General features: G+C 39.7%; 3 protein-coding genes across 5 annotated transcripts in view; 2 read left to right on the top strand and 1 right to left on the bottom strand.

Moving 5' to 3' along the window:
- Positions 1-14965, top strand: part of znf185 (zinc finger protein 185 with LIM domain) — a 22472-nt gene extending 7507 nt beyond the window's left edge. Inside the window, exons 13-34 of one of the 2 annotated variants that reach the window (XM_086084177.1) lie at positions 1001-1066; positions 1284-1352; positions 1586-1660; positions 1915-2013; positions 3185-3238; positions 3443-3496; positions 4299-4349; positions 4446-4490; positions 4944-4988; positions 6472-6513; positions 6645-6710; positions 6846-6914; positions 7061-7123; positions 8205-8282; positions 8489-8536; positions 9016-9054; positions 9766-9804; positions 11163-11216; positions 11290-11364; positions 11460-11480; positions 12503-12605; positions 14215-14964. In XM_086084177.1, coding sequence (XP_085940303.1) covers positions 1001-1066; positions 1284-1352; positions 1586-1660; positions 1915-2013; positions 3185-3238; positions 3443-3496; positions 4299-4349; positions 4446-4490; positions 4944-4988; positions 6472-6513; positions 6645-6710; positions 6846-6914; positions 7061-7123; positions 8205-8282; positions 8489-8536; positions 9016-9054; positions 9766-9804; positions 11163-11216; positions 11290-11364; positions 11460-11480; positions 12503-12605; positions 14215-14316 — 1357 coding nt within the window. In that variant the 3' untranslated portion in view covers positions 14317-14964. Of the gene's footprint in view, positions 1-1000; positions 1067-1283; positions 1353-1585; positions 1661-1914; positions 2014-3184; positions 3239-3442; positions 3497-4298; positions 4350-4445; positions 4491-4943; positions 4989-6471; positions 6514-6644; positions 6711-6845; positions 6915-7060; positions 7124-8204; positions 8283-8488; positions 8537-9015; positions 9055-9765; positions 9805-11162; positions 11217-11289; positions 11365-11459; positions 11481-12502; positions 12606-14214 lie in introns of both variants that reach the window. The other variant, XM_086084178.1, reaches the window with a different exon arrangement.
- Positions 14811-20202, bottom strand: pofut4 (protein O-fucosyltransferase 4). The gene is made up of 6 exons (XM_086084180.1): positions 20110-20202; positions 18909-19102; positions 18358-18696; positions 17888-18268; positions 17090-17712; positions 14811-15690 (listed from the first exon to the last, which is right to left on the bottom strand). The coding sequence occupies exons 3-6, from the start codon at positions 18694-18696 to the stop codon at positions 15540-15542; spliced, it is 1494 nt and encodes a 497-aa protein (XP_085940306.1). The 5' UTR covers positions 18909-19102; positions 20110-20202; the 3' UTR covers positions 14811-15539.
- rab9b (RAB9B, member RAS oncogene family) lies at positions 19726-25364 on the top strand. 2 transcript variants are annotated; one of them, XM_086084184.1, is made up of 2 exons: positions 19726-19835; positions 21531-25364. In XM_086084184.1, the coding sequence occupies exons 1-2, from the start codon at positions 19741-19743 to the stop codon at positions 22156-22158; spliced, it is 723 nt and encodes a 240-aa protein (XP_085940310.1). In that variant the 5' UTR covers positions 19726-19740; the 3' UTR covers positions 22159-25364. The 2 variants fall into 2 exon arrangements, with proteins under 2 accessions (XP_085940310.1, XP_085940311.1); XM_086084185.1 differs by having other exon boundaries at positions 19740-19835; positions 21499-25364.
- The last annotated feature ends 195 nt before the right edge of the window (positions 25365-25559 follow it).

Genomic DNA, 25559 nt, shown 5'->3' with positions numbered 1-25559 from the left:
TTAATTGTACTTGAAAAATAATGAAGTTATCAAATTCATTGTGGACAAATTATTAACTGCTGAAGTATCCCTTTAAGAGATCAAATGAAGTCAACGTGCAGTTTTGGTTCATCCTGAAAATTCAACCAAAAAGCCGAATATTCCTCACTTTTTGTGAGTAGTGTATTCAGTTATTTTGGAATGCCTTGCTGCTTCTGATGATCTTCAACACCCTCATTTTGAAATCATTCATTATTATTGAAATAATCGAAGCACAGATCAATTTAAAAATAAAAGTGCAATTAACTCATTCACTGCCATTGACGGCTATAGACGTAAAAAATTCATTTGAACTATTTATATTAGTTTTCTACTTTTGTTCAACAAGAGTATGAAAACCTTTTCTTTCTTTTTTTACATTTAGAACAAATATAAAATTTGTGATTAATTGTGAGTTAACTCATGAAGTGGTGCGATTAATTACGACAAAAAAATTTAAGCGCCTGACGCCCCAAATTTTTTATAATCTTTAAGTCACGTCAGGCGATAATTTTTTTAAATTGTAATTAATCGCATGACTTCAATAGTTAACTCACAATTAATCACACATTTTTTATCTGTATTTCAAAAAAAATATCTAGGTTTTCATACTCTTAACAAATGTGGAATAAAATGTTAAACTAATAGAAATAGTTCAAATGAATTTTTGATGTTTATAACCGTCAATGGCAGTGAAGGAGTCAAAAGATTAAAAAACATTTTTTTTTGTGTTATATCTGTATTCAGTTTCATCCCAAAAACATAATTTAAAAAATGGACGTAAGTGTTTTTCACATAGCGACGATATCCAGTATATTTTTGGTTGAAATGTTGAATTTCACTGAGTGCCATACAAAGGCTTCCAGTGTGCTATGTTAAGTATTTCAAAGGCATTTCATTGGCATGCTTGCATTCCATTTCTGCAAATGTGTAAAGGAGACTTTGACCTGGAATTCCATGCGTTTGCTCTTTATCTTCACAGCTCCAGAGTTGAAACCCTTACCACCATGTTTGAAAACCTCATTCCAAATGACTCAGACTCAACCAGGTACCGCACACAAGTATTTGTGCAGTCTTTGCTTTGGCTCATAGCGGCTTCAGAGAAATAAATTCCATTAAAAAAAATTCAATACTTTCATTTGTCACCTGCTTGTCGATGGAAGCAGCCAAACAAAAAAAATCAATTTACGCATGTTATGTCATAGCTTAGCATGCCATCTGATGAGAAGGATTTTTATTTTATTTTGTCTTCATTTCCACTTCAGTCTGATGGATGACGAGCCAGAGCTGGCAAAGGAAGAGGAACGCTCAGCGGACGCTCGCTCGGAGGAAGGGTACGCCACTAAAACGACTTTCTCGCTCATCTCATAGCAGAGTTGGCAAGAAGACGCATTATGGCATTTGGCCACTGTCTTCACTTCAAAGGAGTCACATCTCATTTTGCGGCTTGCTAAAAATACCTGTCAGGAGTTCGTTCCAAATTAGACATGGCTAAAGAGATATACGTATGTGCGAGGCGTGTGTGTGCCAAAGTAGGTTCACTGATCTGTTTCCTTAATGTCAATAGAAAGGAACATGATCCAACTTCAGCGCTCAGCAACCACGAAGCAAGAACAGAGGAACTCTTGAATCTCATTTCTGGGTTTGTTTAAATACACACAGTCAAATAAAAAATGAAAGGCAGCAACATTGTTTTAGAACACACATCACAAGGGGGCACTGTTGAGCTTCCTATACTTTTGCATGTACTCACTCTGCTCTCAACAGTCTGTGGTCTGTTTACTGCCTTAATGCTATACAATAACATAACATTTCTCTTCTACCCAACCCCCCCCCCCCCCCACACCCTTATTTATTTTTGCTGTAATTTTGACTGTTATCTTTCCGTCTCTGAAGTCAAGAAGAACCTGAAGAGCCTGTTCCGCCCAGCCGCGTACATTGGAGTCAGGATCTGCACACTGAATTTGAAAGGGATGTGCACACCGAATTTGAAAGGTACAAGAAAAGCCCCAAATAAATAAAAAAAAAGAGAGAGAGAGAAAATCCATTTTTATTATGTTCCAAATCAGTGCTTTCTTTGTCAGTGGCAATGTATTTACATATTGTGTAAGTTGGATTCCAAGGTTTACACTGCTCGATATTTCATATCTGGCAAATACCAGTCGTAGCTCAAATGAATGCAATTCAAGAAGAAGCAATGCTGTGAGAGAAAATCTTTCAAAAGGTTTCCATCTGTGTCTGTACTACCATTTCTTATCAGCACGGATATCTACTGCTCCCCATACCGATACATACAATACTGTATTGCAAGGATGGGGGGGCGGGGGCAGAGAGGGGGGGTGGAGAAAGAGAAACAGGGAGAGAGGGGGAGAGAGAGAGGGAGAGAGAGAGAGTGTGTGTGATATTGCGGATGCTCAAATGTGAATATGCGTCAATTGTTGTTTTTAGTTGTAATATCAGTTTTCACCACTAGATGGCACGACATGCGTCTTATTCTGCCCCATACTACATGAGTAGGCCTACTAATATTTTGCGGATTTAGAATGACAAAAAAAAAGAATGTTTGTCATTCTTTTTTTTTTTTTGTCATATATTAACATTTCGAGTTTAGTTGATTTTCGTGGGAAAATAAAATGCTCACAATGAGTTCTTGCAGTTACTGTCCTTGAATGGTCATATTTATGCAAGAGAACCCTTTGCAGGGGGGGGGGTGAACGCAGTTGCCCGTCCCTGCTGTAATGCCTTTTCTGCTGGCTATTTTTACAACACTTCTGAATGCAGATACTATACAGAGAGGTTGTGTTTTATAGAAAGCTGATGAAATGATACCCATTAGAGCCACTAACTTTTGTTGACGCCCATTAGTCGTCAGTCGTCATGTCCTCTCCTGCTCAGCGTGAGATAGAAATTCAGAAACCAAAGTTTCTTGAAGCCGGCACTTTGAAAGAGAGAGCGACATGTTATCTGCACGACCGAAAATAGAAGAGAACGTTGTGTTCTGACGAAGTATCGCCGCTTTTGTTTGTCTCCGCCAGCCTCGGTTACACTGAAAACAATCCAAAGTTCGACGCAGTCGCAGGACTTCCTGGTTGAAAATGCTTTTTGATCTGATGACATGTATAATAATGCGCCCTGACTCTGAATGATGTCTCTCCCTGCCCGTCAGCGACACAGAGACTGTCACGACAACCAGCCAAACTGTAACCATTACTGAGAACAGGTATGGCAAGTACTCACACACACACGCACACACAATCCTGTCCTGGTTTGCAGGCTAGTCAAATAGTTGCCGTGCCTGTCAGTACTTTCAATGTAAATAGTGCATGAGAAGAACCACAGTAACCTTGGCCTGCCCTCTTTTCTCCGCTCATCACGTCATTCACGCGCTCGCTCCTGACCTCTCCATCTCGCCATGACTGCGCAGGGAGGAGCGTGACCTCATGACCTCACACGTGACCACCACGGTGACTGAGTTCAGGTAGTCTGACTCGCTTTTTATTGGGCGTGTTTGCTTTGGATGTGGTGAAGAGTTCAATGAAGGGAATTATTATATTATATATATATATATATATATATTTTTTTTATATATGATATAATTATAATGTTGATGATGATGGGGAATTGGACTTTATCATAAATTTAAAGAGATAACATAAATAAAAACAACTGCACACACGCTAAAAACTGTTGGGTCAAAAGTAACCCAATTATGGACTAAAAATGGACCGATCCACTTTATGGGTCAATGTCCCAAATTTCTGGGTTGTTTTTTACACAATGTCCCAATTTTTTGACCTAAGGAAGGTGTTGTTTTACGCTGAAAGACCCATTTCTTGACTTAAAGTATGATCAAATCGACCCAAGTAGAGGATCGGTCCATTTTTTTGGCCAATAGGCGCACAGCACGAACGGCAGCTCTTTGTTTTTATTTGTGTTAATTTTTTTACATTTCTTTTGTTTTATTTGTTACTACCGGTAATTTATTTTCTGGTTGTTCCTTTAGGTTATATTTAAAGTTGAGTTTTAGTAGTAGAATAAATACTCCGTTTTTAAATCAATGTATAACAATAATAATAACGTTTATTAATCATCATTTCAAAATCGATGAAAATAATTATGATGATTGTTCTGTTTGCCGTAATCTCCCAGCCCTACCCCCCAGTCCAGCTGTTTCTGTTTACCATTCATACCGCATTACATCTTCCCATTAAGAGTCAATGTGACACCAGATGCGCGGTGCTGACAATTGAGAGTGAAATCAGTGTGAAATTGCGTTTCAGCTCGGCTGATCCATTTGATCCGTACCCGATAGGGACCACATCCCCAAACAGGTAATCATATTGGTTCGGGAGCTGTGACAGTTTTGCAGCTCCCGTCATGCATAATGCAGCACAATGTGATTACGAGTCCCTTTTTCTCTCCTGCAGCTCCCCTGACCTGCCGGAGCCCCTCGCAGATATTTCCATCAACAGGTACAGAATGGGTCACACAAATTCCACCTGCCTCTGTCGGGAATGCGGTTTGTGCTGCTAATATGAGCAGACAAACCGTGTCAGTATTCCGGCTAGAGCAGTTTTCATCGTGTATTGTTTTGTATCGCAATCAGCTGCTATCATGCTCCAATGTGTTCCCATCAGAATTAATGAAATAATTACAATTACATTGATCATATTTCCATGATAGTGGTTCAAAAAGCCGAATAAAATTATTTTTTAAAAATGAATACATTTTAAGGCATATTGCGTAGAAGAAAATGTAACATAAGTGTTTTTTCATTTAATTTTTAAAGCTCATAAAGACAACAGTTTTATGCTAATTGATGCACATTAATTTTATTATAAAATATCAGCAATTCTCATGAGGATTGTGACTTTATTCTGCCAGGTAGGAATTTAATCAGTCTCTAATGCTATGTTCTTCTTTAGTTCATCACACACTTTGATGGAGAGGAAAGAGCCCGAAATCATTACGTAAGTTCTTCTATCTACAGTAAGGCACTGTCAGCTCTTAAATCATGTCATCATTTATTCGAATTCATGCAAATAACTCCTTCCATTATTAAATTCATATGTCTGTGAACTGATTTGAGATGATTAATGGCCAAAATAACGTCAGGCCATCAGAGCTGATTGAATATCTTTTGATGGCTGAATTAATTAATCATCTTAGCGTGCCAGCTGTTGTCCTCTAAAGTGGCTGGGATATAAAACAAATAAAGATCTCCGAGTTACATTCCATGCAAGGTGCAGCACAATCCGTTTTAGACTCCACACAAGAGCCGAAATTTTAACCCCAAATCGCGACACTGTGAGACAGACACATTAATCACGACCGGGTTGCCGCGCTACCCACCATATTACGTAGTTACATAATTACATTAGGTAATTGCCCTTGCGTGTAATTATTGTCAATTTTACCAGTACAGTAAATGGGTGGAGAACTCGTTTTGAGGTCAAGGGGGGAAAAAATGCGCTTGAAGTAAATAAATTATTATTATACAATATTATGCCTCATATTCATTAGGGTTACAACACTTCTCAGCCACTTGAAATGTCCGAGCGAGTTAATATATTTGTTCTCTAAGATCTTTTCAACACTTTCAATTGGTTAATAATGTATCATAATAACAGGCGACACGAGAACACATTTACCATATTTGTACGTAGAAGTTTTCTGCTTGACCGCAGCAATATATTTTATTCTCTCTGTCAATTGGCATTCATGCTACCATTTATCCTGTTTATCCCGCCCCAGCTGACTTCGGCTGAGAGATCTTGGGCTGGTCGATAGTCAATCACAGGGAACGCATCTTGATAAGCTGTTAAAATAAGGCTATTTTGCAAATAAAGTCAAGTCCAACGTGGGATATGCATTGTTGGTGGTGACACAACCTGAATTTATACGCACATTACATGTAAGCAGAGGTGCCATTTAGGCTTTCTAGCTAACAAGCTCACTAGCTATCTCTCTAGCCTAGTGAGCTATCATCCCAATGTCTACTGTATCGTAGCCTCAGGCAGGACCCAAAATGTGAGCACAGGAGTCATTTAGGGTGGGTTGATAAAAGTTCTAAGAGGTCTAGGGACTGACCGATATGATTTTTTTTTGGAGGCTACAATACAGTAGACTTTCATGGAGTGATGGGTGGACGATAGCTATGTAGCTAGCAAGCTCACTAGCTAGCTAGCTATCGTCCACCCATCACTCCATGACAGTCTACTGTATTGTAGCCTCCAAAAAACCCTATCACTCAGTTCCAAGACCCCTCAGAACGTTTATCAACCCACCCTCAAATTTTTGGGTGCCACGAGTTTAGAATCATAAACAATATAGAATATACGTTCACACAGAAAGGTCTGAACTAAGATTTAAACCCAGAATATTGGAATGTGAGACAGCCATGCTAACCACATGTCCCAGCTCAATTTAATTTCACTTTATGTTCTTCTTTAGTTCATCCCAAACTTTCATAGAGAGGAAAGAGCCCAAGATCACGTAAGTTCTTATATCGACAGTAAGCCAACATCATTGACTCCTTACATTATTAAATGCATATTTATAACTACATTCCCACATCAACATGTCTTTTTATTCATTAACCTTTTTTGTGTTTGCTTGCTAACAAGTATGAACAGTCAGATCCTGGAATCGCTGGCGGAGGACGTCATCCCCATCGACACCAACGCCACAAGGTATTCGCCGCGGCCCGCTGAACATGTAACGGATCCGCCGGGAGTGGCGCAAATCCATTTCTTAAAAACGCGCTTATTTTGTCGTTCCGCTCCTATGTGCCGCCACTCCTCCATCATGGCTCGCCTCCTCTTCAGCCTCAGCACTCACCGGTGGGAGCGCACGTGGGAATCCACAACGCCTCTGCAGACCGCCGCAGAAGAGAGGTGATGACACACTTCGATTTACTCTTACGCCTCCACTCCATGTACTCCGGCTTGTTTCGCCAACCCCCCCCCCCCCCCCAGCCCAGCCCCCCCACCCCAGCCATTACCCACTAAAAGCCTTTCAATGTATGTGTTTTCTCGCTCAGCCACGAGGCTCCAGGAGCAGGCCGACTGGATGAACAACAAACCCTGGTTATGTTTGAGAGAAAGTAAGTCACCTTAGGAGGAGGGTGCGGGGGGGTATCTTACCCTTTTTATTCCACTGACCCGACTCCCTCTCACTATATGGCGGAGGTTTGTGCGGCATGAACACTCTGTTCATTGAGCCAGAATACATTGTGCATTAGTGCGGATGAAAATAGGTTGCATATCGGATATGTTTTTGTCACAAGCGTGCGTTTTTCCACCTATGTTGTGTGCTAATGATAAACCGATGTGTTTTTTTTCAGGGCCGATACAGATGCCGATTAGTAGTAGTCAAGGAGACCGATAAGTGATATTTCAAGCCGATATTCGTTTTCAGTAAAAGAGCAAACGTTATCGTCAGAATTAAAAAAGCATTTTTTTTTCTTTTCATCTTAACTAATTTGCTCCCAAAAATGTATAAATAAGTTTTATTACCATGCTCCCAAAGACATATTTATATAAAGCGCATACAGAAGGCTTTGATGCAGCCTCTGAACTGCAGAGAACGGTTGAAGCAATGGTAGTTATTACAAAAACGGCCAGCAGGTGGCAGCAGAGTATAAGAGATCAACCAGAGCCATGTTGCAAAAAGCTCTTTTCCCCACTGTTTTAAACAGATTTGTGAATAATGATTAAACTTGGCTATATTTTAATGCTAATTACTGCAAAATGAAAACAGATAGAAATATATATTGTTTTACTGATAAAAGAAGAGACTCTAATCTTTCTTTTGGTAGGTTCCACGTTTTTATAGCAATGGAACAGAATATTCTGTGGGCCTTGCAAAATTCAGTCAAAATCCAGTAAAGCAGCCGGGAGCAAAGGGGGTTGCTTCAGTGAAAATGGCTGGGAGTGATTTGTTTAAAAATTCTACCAAAAATGTGTTAAAAAATATATATATATATTATTAAAAACTAAGCAACTAAATTTCTGCTGGAGATAGTTTTCCAAATGTCTTCATAATTTCTTAATTTTATTTTTCATGTAGTGTAGTTCCCAATGTCAGAATATATATTTTTTTCTAAAGTGGAAATTTAATTAAATCAATATTGATGATCGTTCTATCCCTATTATGTGAAATTCCCCACCGTCTTTTGTTTTTAGGTCCAAAGAAGATGACTCGCCATGGGACAGGTGGACGTCCCCTTCCGTGTACACTCTCCCTTCAGAGGAAGAAGAGAGGTATTCCTTTCCGAATGGCAGAACTCATTAGATGCAAATGAAAGCCGTTTTTTTTTTTTTTGCTTTTTCGTCATTCTAACAGGATTTATAAGTGTGTGGAAATTAAGAGGCTGTCAAGCATTTAATTGAAAACAAGCTAAACCTAAGTGGAAACTTCACTTACATAATGCTGCTATTTGATGTGGGTTTTTTTGTTTGTTTTTTAGCCTCGAGGACTCGCAGATGCACACATTCACAACCGTCACCACCATCAGGTAGGAAACTTTCAAAGTTGGATTGGGGAATTAATGGCAAATACACAAAAATCTAATATCAGATAAATGCAACCCACAACCTAGGGATTATTTTTTTAATCTGTTTGGATGATTTAAGTGTAAAAAAATATATATCTGATGGTTGGATAGATAACAAAAAAAAATCAATTTAGCACCGCAAATATGTGCATTTAATTCAATTAACCAGCAAAACTTTCTTTGTAAAAAAAAAATCCAGAAATGTTCTGCTTTTTTTTGCAACTTTAGGTCAAGACAAACTCTCAGTTTATGATCAAGTGACAGAAAAAGTGAAAGTGACCCTCACTTGGTCAATAAATCCCCACCCTCTGTGGAGAAGATTTAGAAGGAAAAAAAGAAAAAGAAAAGCCAAACAAATCTCTGTTTACTCGAACGTGTCCAGCATATTGACGGCTCCAGCCGACAGTGAAAGTCTAATCCGGCTCTCTTTCATATTCCAGGGAGACTTACGGCGAACGGGAGGGGCTGACGATGCATCGGTGAGTTCATGATCTTGGGAAAGTTTGCTCCGCTGGTCGTCTCGTCCGCTCTGACGCGCTTTGCAGTCGAAGCGCTTTTATCAGTCGGGTGAGGCTGAACAACAATCGCGTCGTGTTTGCTTTACGGGCATTTGGCATTTTGCACACTCGTCAAGCTTATTTTGAGAATTCTCCTAGAAAATAAATAAATTAAACAAAATGATCGAGCCATTACCACTGGATGAAGTGAAGACGTCCTAATATTTATTCTTATATTCATTTTTAGGGGTGTCAGGCGATAACAGTTTGGATAGTTAACTCACAATTAATCGCAAATTGAGTTAAAATGAAAAAGATGTACTATAAAAAAACAAGTGTGATATTGATTTGTCTTGAGGTCATTTTTCTGCCACTAGATGGCATAATTGCATTTGTAAGACATTGGTGACGGCTCAGTGCATTTTTCTTTTTATACTAAGAGCTATCTATCTTTATCGTGAAGTAACTTGTGAAATTCTGCACATTTTTAAAATTGTAAAATACATCTTGACCCCAGTCCCCACAAATATATGCATTATTTGTTATTAACTCATTCACTGCCATTGGCGGCTATAGACGTCCAAAATGAATTTGAACTATTTCTATTAGTTTAACATTTTTTTCCACTTTTGTTAACAAGAGTATAAAAACCTAGATTTTTTTTTATTTAATTATTTTTACTGTACATTCCAGGGAGACTTACGGTGAACGGGAGGGGCTGACGATGGATCGGTGAGTTCATGATCTTGGGAAGGTTTGCTCTGCTGGTCGTCTCGTCCGCTCTGACGCGCTTTGCAGTCGAAGCGCTTTTATCAGTCGGGTGAGGCTGAACAACAATCGTGTCGTGTTTGCTTCACGGGCATTTGGCATTTTGCACACTTGTCAAGCTTATTTTGAGAATTCTCCTAGAAAATAAATAAATTAAACAAAATTATCGAGCCATTACCACTGAATGAAGTGAAGACTTCCTAATATTTATTCTTATATTCTTTTTTAGGGGTGTCAGGCGATAACAGTTTGGATAGTTAACTCACAATTAATCGCAAATTGGGTTAAAATGAAAAAGATGTACGTGTGATATTGATTTGTCTTGAGGTCATTTTTATGCCACTAGATGGCATAATTGCATTTGTAAGACATCGGTGAGGGCTCAGTGCATTTTTTTTTTTATATTAAGAGCTATCTAATCTTTAGCGTGAAGTAACTTGTGAAATTCTGCACATTTTTAAAATTGTAAAATACATCTTGACCCCAGTCCCCACAAATATATGCATTATTTGTTATTAACTCATTCACTGCCATTGGCGGCTATAGACGTCCAAAATTCATTTGAACTATTTCTATTAGTTTAACATTTTTTTCCACTTTTGTTAACAAGAGTATAAAAACCTAGAATTTTTTTTATTGTACATTTAGAACAGATATAAAATGTGTGATTAATCGTGAGTTAACTAGTGAAGTCATGTGAATAATTACAATAAAAAATTGTGATCGCCTCATGCCCCTAATTAAAAAAAGAAGAAAAGATTATTAAAAATTAGGGGCATCAGGCAATTATATATTTTTATTGTAATTAATCGCATGACTTCAATAGTTAACTCACGATTAATCACAAATTTTACATCTGTCCTAAATGTACAATACATTTTTGGGGGGTTTTCATACTCTTGTTAACAAAAGTGGGGAAAAAATGTGAAACGAATAGAAATAGTTCAAATAAATTTTTGACGTCTGTAGCCGTCAATGGCAGTGAATGAGTTCATTTGTATACGTCCTCATGTTTTTCCATATTTTTAAGACTTAGTTGGAGACTTTCATCAAATTTCTTTCAATTTCCTACCATAATGTAACTTCTCGCTTCCCCCGCACGATTACGATTCTCCAGATGTCAGATTACCGACGCACATTAGAGGTGTCGCTTTGTCAAACGTCTCGCCGTCGAGCAGCACGACGTTAACCGGCGCTGACAGAAAATGATTATCTTCCCCGAGCTGCGCCGAGCAGATGCGGCGTGTGCGTGCGGCGCGCGCGCAACATGGCTGTCACCCGTGATCGAGCGATGAAACTAACGATCCCTTGTCTGACGCCAGGACCGTGTACGAGGAGGCCCCGCGAACCCCTACACCGGAACCCGACGTCAAAAAGTGAGAATCGTTTCAATCAAAGTGAAATATCCGTGTTGTGTGCGCTCAACTTCATCTCGCGTGTTTGTTTCAGGCCATTTGTGTACGTGAAGGAGTATGTCGATACCGGCGCCATGTCCTCCCATAATGCCGCGGGCTCATTCGATAGGTATGACTTATTTATGCTATTGACAAGAAATACCGCTGCGGAATGATTTTTGGCTCACATCCTGGTTGTCTTCTGCTTCTGTCTGCTTCTTCCAGCTGGTCCCCCTCTTACTCCAGGTAATTACCTCCGCCAAGGAGTGGACTCAGCCCACCACACCATTATAAATAATAATAATAATAAAAAATACATATTTAATGAAAAAAATAAAAAATAAAAAAGTCTATCGACTAACCAAAATATATATATTATTCAAACCTCAAAAAACATATAAATACGTTTAATACTTTTTCCTGTTTTTATGCTAGAGCATACAGAAGGCTTTGATGCAGCTTCTGAACTGAAGAGGTCACTTAAAGAAATGCTAGTTTTTACAAAACACGGCCAGCAGGTGGCAGCAGAGTATAAGAGATCAACCAGGGCCATGTTGCAACAAGCCGTTTCCCCCCACAGTTTTAAACAGATTTGTGAGTAATGATGAAACTTAGCTCTATTCTAATGGATACAAACATACTTTTTTCCTGATGAAAGAAGAGACTAATCTTTCTTTTGGTAGGTTCCATGTTTTTGTAGCAAAATAACACAATATTCTTTAGGCCTTGCAAAATCTGTTAAAATCCAGTAAAAAATTGCTTCCGTGAAATTGTTTGGGAGTGAATTAGTTAATTGTTCGGCCCCAGTCCTTTTAGCTAACAAGCAATGCAAAACGCCAGACAGGCTAAAAAAAACAGCATTGACTGCTTGAAAGCAAACCGTGCTGCAGTATATGCAGAAAGACAATATACTACTCCAGGGGCATATATTCTTTATCTTCTGCGAAGAATTATTATTATTACTGTGGCTTACTGAGCCTTCTCCTTCATGTCTGGAGTATACTGCCCCCAGGTGGCCAGAAGGAGCAACACGATGTCTATGCATGGAATTGAGGCAAAACGTGGGAAATTCTTTTACATTTTTTTATTGATTACTTTGTGTTTTCAATAAAGTAGATTATTATTTTAAAAAAAATTGGGCGGGCGCACGGTCACAGTACAAATTCAGGGACATATGTAGAATTTATAGCATCGGGATAGAGGAAGTGTGGAAGTTTATTGATATTTTTGATCCCCAAAAACTTTTTGCTGTGTCCTCCCCCTTGCAGCTCTGTCTCCTCCCCCTGCACATACTGCGGACAGATGGTGGGCAACGATGCCAAGATCACCATCGAGCACCTTAACATTAGCTGCCATCCGCATTGTTTCAAGGTACATTACGTCGTCTTTCCTACGCTAGAGAGAAATGTGCCTTTAAAAACATGTTTTTAGTCTTTTCAAAGAAGAAACATTCCGAGTATGAATAAATAAGAATTCATAACACAGTTTGACACAAAGACTGCCAAGAGGGAGGGGGGGGGGGGGTGTATTGGCCAGTGACTTCCTGGAGGCCCAGCTGGTTGCCTAGCAACCGTTACAGGGACAGATTCCAGCAAGTGGCACGTGCACAGAAGTACAAATATGAAACCCCATTGTGCCACTTGGATGCTTTTTCTTCAAACTTCCTCTAAATATGGATTTGATCATATTTCATGTTCAAGTTTTCACTCAATTGTTTCTATTCTTGGCTTAAATTTGGTGCGGCAGGTATTAGTATAAATGCAACCCCCTTGTGGCCATTTTACCACCAGGAACTAGAAATGAGAAGACGTGCCTTTAATTTCATGCAATTTTAAAAGGGAACCCCGACTGTCATGATAAGTTTGCTTTTGATTTATTTGTTGTTACTAACATAACATCATTTCCAGTTTAATACATTCTGTTATTTTACGTCGCAACGCATTCAGTGCGTAGCGACGTCGAATGGCGGCTGGCTCTCTGCCGAGCAATGTTGTGTTGCGTTCCTAAAGGGAAGATCAAAACTCTTGAATGCTTCCGAGTGACGGGAGCACGGGCGTGGGGGACGAGGGTCACGGTGACTCTACTCTGGTGCATGTTGTTTCTTTAGGAACGCAACGGAGGCATACCTTAAATGCTTTCTTTATAAGCGTTTCACATTAGGCAGAGAGCCTGCCGCCATTCTACGTCGCGACGTAAATAACAATGGCGGCGTATGTCCAAATAAAGTGTCTACAAATTGTATGATTTTTGAAAAATTAATTTCATAGTTATGTTAGTAATAACAAAATAAATAATATAGAGCAAACTTTTCATGACAGTCGGGGTTCCTTTTAACTCATTCACTGCCATTGACGGCTACAGACGTCGAAAATTATTTTTAACTATTTCTATTAGTTTAACTTTTTTCCCCCACTTTTGTTAACAAGAGTATAAAAACCTAGATTTTTTTATTGCACATTTAGAACAGATATAATTGTTTTAATTAATCGTGAGTTAACTATTGAATCTATGCGATTAATTACGATTAAAACATTTAATCGACTGACGCCCCAAATGTTTATTAATCTTTTCTTTTTTTTTAATCACGTCAAGTGATTAAAATATTTAATTGTAATTAATCGCATGACTTCAATAGTTAAGTCATGATTAATCACAAATTTTATATATGTTATAAATGTACAATAACATTTTTTTCCCTAGGTTTTCATAATCTTGTTAACAAAAGTAGACATTTTTTTAAACTAATCGAAATAGTTCAAATGAATTCTTGACATCTATAGCCGTCAATGGCAGTGAATGAGTTAAGGAAAAAATGCTATATTGAGATATGAAAGTATGAAAGTATTTGTTTTTGGGGAAATTGTGTATCAATGATGTTGTATTGGTGACGGTTCGAAAGTTGAATAATTGTACTGGTGTTAAAAAAATAAAAAAACTATTTAAGAAGACATTTGGTAATTCACCCGTCCCTATATTTCAGTGCGCCTCGTGCTGGAAGCCGATGGGAGACCTCATCGACAACATGTTCCTGCACGGCGGCAAAGTCCACTGCGAAAGCTGCTACGCGGCAACTTTCGATTGATCGCAGCGGCTCTTCATTTGCATTTAAAGTGAGAAGCGACCGCCTTGCACCAACTTTGGACGGCTTCAATGCAAGAAGGATGGAGGTTTAGGGTGAGCCAAGAGACTGTAACGAGCAATAAAAATAATGACTTTAGATTCTTTTCACGCAAGACGGCAAAACATGTTTGTGCTCTTCTTCCTGCTGGTGAAAGTGTAACTTAAGGATTTGTCTGCACATCAGATACGATTAAGCCCAAATGTGTTTTTTTTTTTTTTTTACCGTGACCAAATTTCCAGTTAAAATTTTCATTTGTCGAAGTGGCAAAAGACTCTTAAAATGTTAAGAGAAAATGCATTTGCCATTTCCGTTATTGTTTGTCCAATTCACACTTCCTCAGTAGGTGCATATGGAATGTTTAAATAATAGGTCATAAAAATAATTACATTTTATACTCGGTCATGGTATGTATCATTTGGGGCTTAACTGCAAATCACTTTCAGTAAGACTGCCAATATGGGTACAATATAATATTTATTGACTTTGTTTAAATATGACTTGTCACAAAATACCATTCTAAAAACTCAATGACGAAAAAAGAAAAAGTTCGCTTGTCTGATTGCTTATTCACAAAATAAAATATTTATCCTGGTATAAAAATGTAACAAATGGTGTGCTCGTTTGCGTGCAGAAGTTGATTTAAAAAAAAAAAAAAAAAAATCAATTGCACATATGATTGCACCAATTGGTAACAAACTGATAAATTATCAGGTAAGTCGCACATTTTCTTTGCATTGTCATGTAAAACATTACCATGAGGCTACATATAAAAATAATAATTAAAAAAAGTGGATGGGGAATTAAGCTAATTAAGTCCAGTGGCTCCAGTCCTGATTGTCCTCACACACGCTTGGCACGCTCAATGTGAGTTTGGCTTCACTCCAATGCAAACATGTCCCCCCCTGAGAATGACAATGCGCCCCTGCGGAGCAACTTTGCCGCACACAGTTTAAAATGAACGCCCAGCGCCTTGACATTATTGAACTCAAAGTATGTGTTTTGTAATACCAAAATCAAATAAACTGCCCCCCCGTGAGGAAACAGCAGTTTTCGGCGCAGGTGCAAATAAGGCGCGTGCTTCGTTCCCTCATTAAAAAAAGCAAAAAAAAAAGTGTCTGCATTTTGTGGAGCACATCTGGACTTTTGGATGTCCTCCATCCTCCTTGGCCTGTTGACGGCCAACGTCAGTGTTTGCCTCTCGCTCGGCTCACGGCGATTCTTTGGATGTGCTTCCACAACAGTGCGGGATCCGACTCGTTGCTTCTTATCAGAGACTCCAGGCCTTCCGCTTGGTCCAGACTCTGCCAGTAGTCCTGAGGCCACATTTGCAACCATCTGCAGACAGATATGCCAACATTAGACGTCTTTTAATTAGGTGTGGGCATAATAAATTAGCCTATTAAGTGATCATTAAGACTGTTGTGTGGATTAATCTTCTTGAAACAAATGAGGCCAAATGGAGTGCACTACTTGCTGCGACCAGCGGAGGCGCTGTTGATTCAATTTGAACTACTTTGCTGTCATAATAATATAATTTAGCCCTCAAAATCACAATTTGTGTTGACAGTAACAAATGACTTTCAAATGTGGCCAAAGGTTACTCTTTATACTTTTCTGAAATAAAGACATTTGACTAATGAAAAAATAAAATAAAATGTGATTAAAATAAATAAATAAACGGTTAATAACAGTAGCACCTACTAAGCATCACATTCGCTTACTTAAAAATGATATATTGAACCAGCGAATATGCTGGCAGGCTTTGGCCGCTCAAGAAAAGTTTTTTTATTTTTTCAGTTTAAAATGTCTTACTTCAACTCTCACTGTACTGTGGCCAAAGGAAGAAGCCGGGGTGGTTTTTGGTGCCATGAATACTCGCTAGCTGGGACAGTTTCCTTCTTACACAGCTAGCTGTTAGCCAGCTAGCTCTCATCATAGGCGAACTAAATATAATATATAAAATACGGAAGTTGCGCTCATCAGAATAAAGTAGTATGACATTTTAGGATTTGCGAATCACTTTTCCACACCTGACTGGTGCATATCCATGATAATAATAGTAGTAGTATGGTAGTCATTACAAAAACGGCCAGCAGGTGGCAGCAGAGTATAAGAGATCAACCAGAGTAAGCTGGGAAATAAGCGGATTTCCCCACAGTTCTAAACAGATTTGTGAATAATGACGAAACTTAGCTATATTCTAATGCTAATTCCTGCAAAACTGAAACAGATAGAAATATACTTTTTTTCTCCTTATGAAAGACGAGACTCTAATCTAAAGCAATGGTCTCACGCTTACCAGTATAAAAAATAGACTATGGTAGTTGACCGTAAAGATGCCTTTTGTATTACATATACAGTAATACAAATGACTGGAATTTGTAAAGCAATACTGCCGACATTCTACAACGTGCTGTGATTAACCAGTCTCTGTCCGTTGGCAACATTTCTCACGCTAAATTAATGTAGAAATTTAAATTCCTAGGATTTAAAAATAGACTGATATTGAAATCACGATTATTAAACACAATTATTCCTTATTTCAAAACTTTTACTCAACTACCAAAAACTCAACTTTAAATATAGTACCTTGAAAGAACAACCACAAAACAACTTAACAGCAATGTAAATAAATAATTTATTAAAATAATAGCAATTTAAAAAAAAAATACATTGAATTAAAATCAAAGCAGAAATCCGTTTTTACGAAGTGAAGAGTTTCAAAGTGACTCACCCGTCACCTGCAGGCAGGTCTTGCACTTCTCCATACCCCGGGCTGGGCAGAGGGCATCCCATGTGAGCGTTGGTAGCCATCTTTGGTTTTGGAGGCGGGTTTGTCTCCGGAGCTTTTCTATTGGCTCGCTCGGCAGCCAACCTGGCGTTCTCCTGGTCACACACGTAGCACTCAAATCCATTCAAGTAGTTGGGTTTGCTCATGTCGTTAACCCCCCACTCGCGGGTCTCCAGAGCCTCCAGCAAACGAGCGTTCGTGACGCCGCGGACGTTTTTGAACGCCAAATATTTGGCGTATTCGTCGTCGTTCTCATCGAGGAGCTTGAGGAACTCGGCGAGAGCTTTTGGTGAGGGGAAGTCGTCGATTATGATGATCGAGTGGTTGTTGGGCATCCAGTCTGCCACCGCAGGAGAGCCTCGGTAGACGGGAACGCAGCCCTGGTGGAGGGGCCGCCATAGCTTCTCGGTCATGTAGTCTGCGCAGCGGCCGTTCTCCAGCGCCAGGTGGAACTTGTAGCGGCCCACAAACGTCATGAAGGAGGCCTCCTCACCTGTGGCGGTGGAAGTGTCTTCTAGATGTGCGGGCAGAGCTTTGTTGTTCAGACATTTGCCGTAAGAATCCACCTGAGAAAGGAAAACGGTAAACCCCTAGTCGCACTTTGGAATTTCCACACTTGAGGACCTTCTATTATTGGCTGAAAACTCGCTTATTTTTTGGGCTTTGCCGCCATCTTGGTGCCAACAAAATATGGAGCTAAAAAGCCTCATTTAGACAAAAATGACATCATGCGTGCGTTACCTCGATGTACTTCATGAGTTCTCGGACGTATCTGTCTCTATCGGAGGGCACGTCGCAGTGAGACTGCATGTAGAGTACGGGGGCCAGGCCTTTCTGCCTCAGCTGGTTCTTCTCCTTCAGGGACGCCGCCGTGGGCTCCAGCAGGTAGCTCAGTGACGGAAGCCACTGCAGGGTCAAAGGGTAGTCGGACTCCCGGCGGAACGTGGCGGTGTAATTGAACATCCTGATGCCAGGCCCGTGCGAGAGGAAGTAGTTATTCATGGGGGACTCTTCGTGGAATAGAGCCCACGTCTGGTGGCGGAGACGAGGGAGCGGTGCTTCGTAGGCCCGGAAGTCCGTCCCGTAGAAGATGATGGACGATGTCCTTTTGTACAGCTGGACCTTACGATCCAACAATTTCAACAGCACATAAATACAACGTATGAAAGCATAATGACTAATAAAAAGCATTATTTGAGAACCACTGCTACCTTGCGGTTACTCGTGGCCAGGCAGGACGATGAGGCACAGTCAATTCGTTCTGTATCTCCAGGGAAATGTGGGAATAAGCCTCCGCTCCACCACAGGATAATAGGCAGCTCCTTGTTGCCGCGCTGGTCTTGGTTGCCAGGACCACGGTACGAACTCGCTGGGGCAAACTCCATGTCTGCAAGAGCACTCTGGGGCTTGAAAGGTCCTTGGTCCACTGCATCATAGGGCACCACGACATGCTGTTCATCGGGGAAGGACGCGAAGGAGACCCACACCCAGCACAGGACGCCAAACAGACCCAAACACGCACAGGACACCAGCCTGCATCTCCCTGCCATCTGAAAGAACAGAAATGAAAGCGTCGGGAAGTTATCATTAGGTACAAACATATTATTCAAAAAGCTCTCTCGAGCTACAGGACTTTTTGATTGTGGTCACTCAAATGGAAGGTGTTGATGTTCTGTGCTAAAATTAAATACAGTACAAATCACATACTCATACGCTGCCATAGCTGCATGTAAAAGTGGGAAAACAAACAAGTACTTCTTACCTTCGTTACCGCAGGAAGCACATGGAAGTTCCGTCCTCTTACGACTCCCAATGCGGGATTTAATATGTTGCTATTTGGTCATGTCGAACGATGCAGCCAGCCGGAGGAAAAAAACAAAACAGCTGGATTCTTCTTCTTGTGCAGCTTCTCCAGGCGCCTCTGAAGCAATAGAGCGCCACACCGCCATCTACAGTCTAAAGACGGTATAAACTCAACACAGGTAAGAAATATCACAATATCGTTAATACAGTACATTCGATTGATTTTCAAATCATCTACTTATGAAAAGAAAAATATACATAATTTTGATTGATTTCGTGACGAATAATTAATTAACAAATGTAATTTTAAAAATGAATCAATAATTATTTGTAATTATTTAATTTCCATATGTATACATTTGCTTATTGTAGTAGCATTTTTTTTACTACAATAAAAAAAAGCATTAATAAAATCCATTATTCACATTAGATGTTCATGTAAAATTGTTTATTTTACATGAACATGATACGTTTTTAAAAAAATATTATTTATATTAAATCAATTAATAAATGCACAGCAGGATCTAACTAAGCATGTGCGGACTACTAGGGTGGCAAACCAGATTGTGGGGAAAGTTAGGATTAGTTTTCTCTTGGAGCGGATAAGAGCGAGTTTTTTCAAATTCAAACTTTTTTTTAAAATTTGTTTTTAAAAAAACATGAATACTTGTATTCATAATATTTACAGTAGCGGTGGTTTGTTTGTCTTGGGAAATACGCAAGGAACCCAACTGACTTTGAGACCCTGGTGGCTGCTGTTTAGGGTTGGCGGTCCTTCCTGCGCTTACCCAATGGGAGTGCACGCACACTGCACGTCACTACAATCAATCTCAGCCCGATGTCGGGGACTGGGGCAACAGCAAAATATTAACCCACCAAGGACGGAGTAAGTACTAATTGTATCGAATGCTTTCACATGGAGATGTAGAACTGCACAATCTAGTAATACTGCTCGCCTGCAGTTTTTCAAGCGTGTTCAAACTGTTTGAAGTGTTCATGCTTCGCTGCTAACAGCTAACATGATCAGCTGGAATGTCAACAAGCCGACCACGGCAGCCGGCTAGCTTGCTAACTTAGTTGGAAAAGAGCTTTCCTGATACATCTACTTCGTATTACTGTGCGTTTTGCAGTACGCTTCATGCTCACAATAGCGTCCCTACCGTTTCGTGCGGTCAGAAAAGCACTTCCTCTTGAGATCGACTCGATAAGACAGTATATAGCAATTAGCCGCAAGGTCCATTTGACAAGCTGGCACATGTCTGCGCATGTGCAATGGAGGTTTCAAGAGTCACTGTTGTTGACACTGCCGTGCAGTCTCAATAAGCCATATTTGGGATGCGTAGTGAATACGAAAGCCGTGCAATGAAGTAGTTAGTGCAGCAGTGCAAGTAAATGTCGTCACGCAGAACATCGGGTTTGTAAGACAATCAAAAGAAGTAAAGGTAAGGCGTTGGTTTCTTTCTTTTTTTTTTAGTTATTGATTTTAATTTGGTTATTTTATTTGTATGGCATAAAAGTGTTTTTCTAATGAATATTTACTCTTAATTGAAATGAATTTGCCACTTTTCTGATTTACATTTAAAATAAAATAGATTACATCGGTGTCATAGGAATGGAACCCTGTACCGCTGTACAGCATAGCTCTTCAGAAGAATAAAAATCTGTAAAAACAATATGTGGTAGGCTACATAATCCAGGAATTTTCCAAATTGGAGATGTTCCATAGGAAATAATATGAATTGTTGGGAATAGATTGACATAATTGAAGGTTGGCTCTTAATTGGGAATTAAATGTGGCTATTATGTAAGGTTTAATAGATTAATCAAACGATTTTAGCTCTTTTAATATATGCAAAAATTGTCTTGATTTTTCTAGATTTTTTTAAAAACACAACATAAGACCCCCAAAAATGCTGACTTTTCTCTCTGTTATAAAGTTAAATACTAGAGTACAATGTATTGCACATGTTCTGCCTGTAATCCACAATAATTTAAAAAAATAATATTTATTTATTGGCCAATTGGTCAAGTTATCAGAAATATATTAGTGCCAAATATTGGCTTCAGTGTGTAAGACAAAAACAAACAACAATATACAATTAACTACTATTAAGCTACTGTAATATTCTCGCATGTTAGAGGAAGAGCTATTCAATTTACGTGTGTTTTCTTATTACAAACAACATATTAATTTACAGTATATTTATTTATGCTTGAATATGGTATATTTCCATTAAGTTATCCTCAATTCAAGAAAAGTTTCCAGTAAACTCCCATTGGAATAACCCAATTTGGAATATTTCCAAAATCTTTCACATCGAAATGGACCAGAAATATCCATCCATCCATTTTCCTAAATTGTTTTGTAAATTGTCCAGACCTTTGCGACTTTACGGATAATAAAATATGATATTGTGGATTCCCCCATTCTCCTTCACTTGCTGTCAACCACTTTGTCATGGGCGATCCCCACCACCTACAGGACTGCTGTTTTCATAATTTTACAACCGGGCTCAACTTAGTTCAAAATGGTCTTTTCATGTTCTAAGGATGAATTGAGCCCCTCTTGTGTGCCACCCAGCGAGGCGGGCTCGAGCACGATGAGCGGGAAGAGCCTCCTGCTGAAGGTGATCCTGCTCGGCGATGGAGGCGTGGGCAAGTCGTCCTTGATGAACCGCTACGTCACCGACCGCTTCGACTCGCAGGCGTTCCACACCATCGGCGTGGAGTTCCTCAACAGGGACCTGGAAGTGGACGGGCGCCTCGTCACCCTTCAAATCTGGGACACGGCCGGCCAGGAGCGCTTCAAATCCTTGCGCACGCCTTTCTACCGAGGCGCCGACTGCTGCCTGCTCACGTTCGCCGTCAACGACCTGCAGAGCTTCCAGAACCTCGGCGGCTGGAAGAAGGAGTTCATGTATTACTCTGACGTGAAAGATCCCGAGCGGTTCCCTTTTGTGGTGCTGGGCAACAAGGTGGACATGGCGCATCGGGAAGTGGGGGAGGACGAGGCGCGGGCCTGGTGCGAGGAGAGCGGCTGCTGTCCGTACTTTGAGACCAGCGCCAAGGACGACACCAACGTCGCGGCCGCGTTCGAGGCGGCCGTCAGGGAAGTTCTGGCCGCCGAGGATCATATCGACCACTCGGTACTGAGCGGGACGATAGATCTCCATGGCAACCGCAAAATATCTCGCGGGTCCTGCTGCTGACGGGTCAGGTTTGAAACGTCGATGCCGCCGGGGGTGGATTTGAGAGCCAGCGAGTTGTTTATGGTACACGCAGGGCAGGTGCCGGTTGCTCTACGATCCTTTGGATAAGATGCAGCGGAGGCCGCGTTCTTTATTGACGCTGATAAGATGTAATCTGAGGAGAGCGGTGTCAAGGGTGCAGCCGCTATCTAAAAGGGCTTGAATGATTGCCCCAGCCGAGGTACAGGCACGCTCAAATGCTCATCCTGGACTCTCAGCTTCCAGTAACGTTGCACACTTAACCTCTTAGCCAACTTCGCATCCGTCTGCTCATGCAGATTAATTTCCGTAATGCTTCCAAAACAATTGTAGTGGAACTTCCCAAGTCAAACACGATACATTTTGTGATGCTAGTTGCCTTGCAAGTTGTTTGAAGTAACATTTAAAAATGACTGTCTTACAAGTATAATGAGGAGCGTATTGCTAACACACCAAGAAAAAAAAGTTCAGCGTCACGTTATACCATTTTAAGTTTCCCATAATAATGTGGTAAATTGTCATAACAAGGCCAAGCGATTACTTTCGATTCATATCACCGGTGGAGCCCTATGTAGCTGTGTGTGTGTCTTTTTTTTTTTTTTTTTTTTTTAAATCTTAAATCATTTTAAACACTTGGCACTTTAATTTTAATTAATCACATTAAAACGCTGTAACTTATTACATTAAAACATGAAACTTAAAACATTTAGCATGGTAACTTAATATGTAAACAAAAAAAACAAAAAAAAGACTTATCACGTTAAAATATGAAACTTTCACATCAAAACAATTTTTGCTTCTGCATTCGGTGTAACACGAATCAATTACTTGCTGTTCAGGTCATTGGCGAGTCCTTTTTGTGTCATGAATCAAAATGGCTAGCTATGTAACCGCTAAAACGGTTAAAAAAAAAAAAATTAGTAAAAAATTCAACATGGTAAAAAAACATTAAAAAAATTCCATACATAAATATACAACCAAAAGGGTGTAGGCAGAAGTATAATAATAATAATAATAATAATAATAATAATAATAATAACCCCACACCCCTCAAAAAAATAAAATAAATTCAAATTTGTTTGTTTTGGATGTTCAGTGTGCACTTTCAAGGGATTTGCTATTTTGCTTATATCTCATATTCAATATTTATGCTTTCCAGGATACCTGGATTGAACTCCAAATTAAACCACTTTTGGGATGCTTGACTCTGGAGGTTCCACAGTATTTTGTTCCACATAATTTCAGAACTCTCAGTTATTAGCTACGCTGTTTTCTCAGTAGCCAATGTTCTATGCTAGCAGTAGCAGGCTAATGCTAGCAAGAGAAGGGAAGTCCTTACTGCATTTCACTGACATACTTCTTCCTTATTGTATTTCACTTAGTGTATTTTGTTGAAATATACTCTTGGCTATGAAGGTTCCATAGTATTTTTGTTCAACATAATTTCAGAACTGTCATTTATTAGGTACGCTGTGTTTCTATGCTAGCAGGCTAATGCTAGCAAGAGAAGGGACATTTGGACTCTTTAGCTGATAGTCTGTGATCCAAACAGGTACGAACGTCATTACCGATAGGTACAAGCGGTGAATATGTAATATTATCTTTATTGCCATCGATATAAAGGGAATTGTGAGCTTTGTTTCCCCCCAAGCTATGTTTTTTTTATTATTATTTTTATTTTTCACCGCCCTAGACGGAAGCTACAGGTGTTCTTTCATTCCCAGTGATTCACGTACTGTATTTGCGCCAGTCTTTTGGAATTACCCTTCCTTTTCTACTGTTTTCCAAACTGCTGTTTATTTCTCTCCCTCCAGTCCATTTTGTGCGGTTTAGTTGTTTTGCAGACACTGTGTGATATCGGATCAGGGACCGGGCGGGTTTGTTTTTCCTGATGCCGAGAGGAGATGATGATTATTGCACTGAACAATTTTCCGAATCAGGGCCTGCTTTCTATTCTACCTTCTTGATTGTGTGGCGAGCTTTAACAAACCACAGTCCTTTTTGTAAGCTATGCTCTTTCCTAAAGGTCTCCTCGGGTTCACCGATAGCGTTTATTATAACGCGTAGACCTCAGTTGAATGTGAGCACAAAGATAAAGCTGAACTCCATTCGTACAGTACAGAGTGAACCATTTGTCTGAGTATTAATAGAGCCGTCTACCTAATTTTTGCATTTAATTTCAATGTCGTGAGTTTTACATTTGGTACATTTTTATAACTGCCAGCTTGGTGTTTTTTGGATATTTGTATAAAATTTGTGGGGTTTTGTTTTTAATTCCATCAATATATTGATTGCTGCTTAAATTATTGTGTTGTACACATTGTTTTAATTAAGTTAATTTATTCCTTTGGTGTTATAGCGCCGTGTTTTCATGCTCTCTTATGCTGCCAGCGTTGTGTGTTTATCGCTTTAAATCTCCGTGTCCTAAAGCAACTGTGTGCGTGCGTGTTTGTGTAGCAAACTGTCAAAAGAGTTTTTAAGATTTTGCTTCACTCAGCACAATGGTTTTAAAACAAACTGTAGACTTTCAGCTTCAAGAGCTTTTCAACAACTACAAATTGTCACTGTTGTCCAAATATTTGTGGACCTCACTTGTTTAAGTGTGTTTGTAGACGAGCATTACTGTGAAACTGAACCCAAGCTTTTCATGTGTTCCCCTGTTTCTTTTTGTTTTAGTTTCAAGCGGGCTTTTAATAGCTTTTTCACTCTATCAGGATCAAGTGTTCCACAGTTAGTTGGTAAACGTTTACTGGGTCTTGAGTGTGGACTAATGCTATGCTAAAAAGATGTAGCCGAACAATGTTGACCTGAAATCTATCATAGCATTAAAAAAAAAAAAAATGTCATTCATAAGCAGATTACATTACCTACAGTACTTATCATGATTTCATGTCAGTGTTCACGTTGTTGCTGTAATATTCATGAATGTAAAACCTAATTTGAGCGGTCCCCATTAATGGCTGAAAGCAAATGATCAAGGGGCTCATATTTCACCATAATTGCCCAAATGACACTGAACGTCTGTTTTGTTCAGTCCAAACAGTGAATTTGATTTAAACTGTGTGAAAGTTGGAATGCCCCCCCCCCCCAAATCAAATTTCTTCCCTCGCTAAACTTTTTGCACTACATTTGATAAGACTTGTCATTGCTTGTGTGCGAAATAAAACAAACCAAATGTATCACAAATATTTGCTTTTTGTACATGCTTGATTAATTGAAGCGACTGTGTATAACTTAGTGTCACCTAGGCAACCGAGGGGCACAAAGGCGGAAGCGCAAGTTCTGGGACGAGGCCCACACGTCGCAAACCGGAAACAAGTTGATGGGTGAAAAAACGGAAGTCCCGCCTCCTCGATGACATATAGTCAACACATTATTTTTTA

This window comes from Leptonotus elevatus, chromosome 9, assembly GCF_054856555.1.
Source record: "Leptonotus elevatus isolate MCC_2025b chromosome 9, RoL_Lele_1.0, whole genome shotgun sequence".
Classification (NCBI taxonomy): Eukaryota; Metazoa; Chordata; class Actinopteri; order Syngnathiformes; family Syngnathidae; genus Leptonotus; species Leptonotus elevatus.
This window is presented reverse-complemented; position numbering and strand designations above follow the sequence as displayed.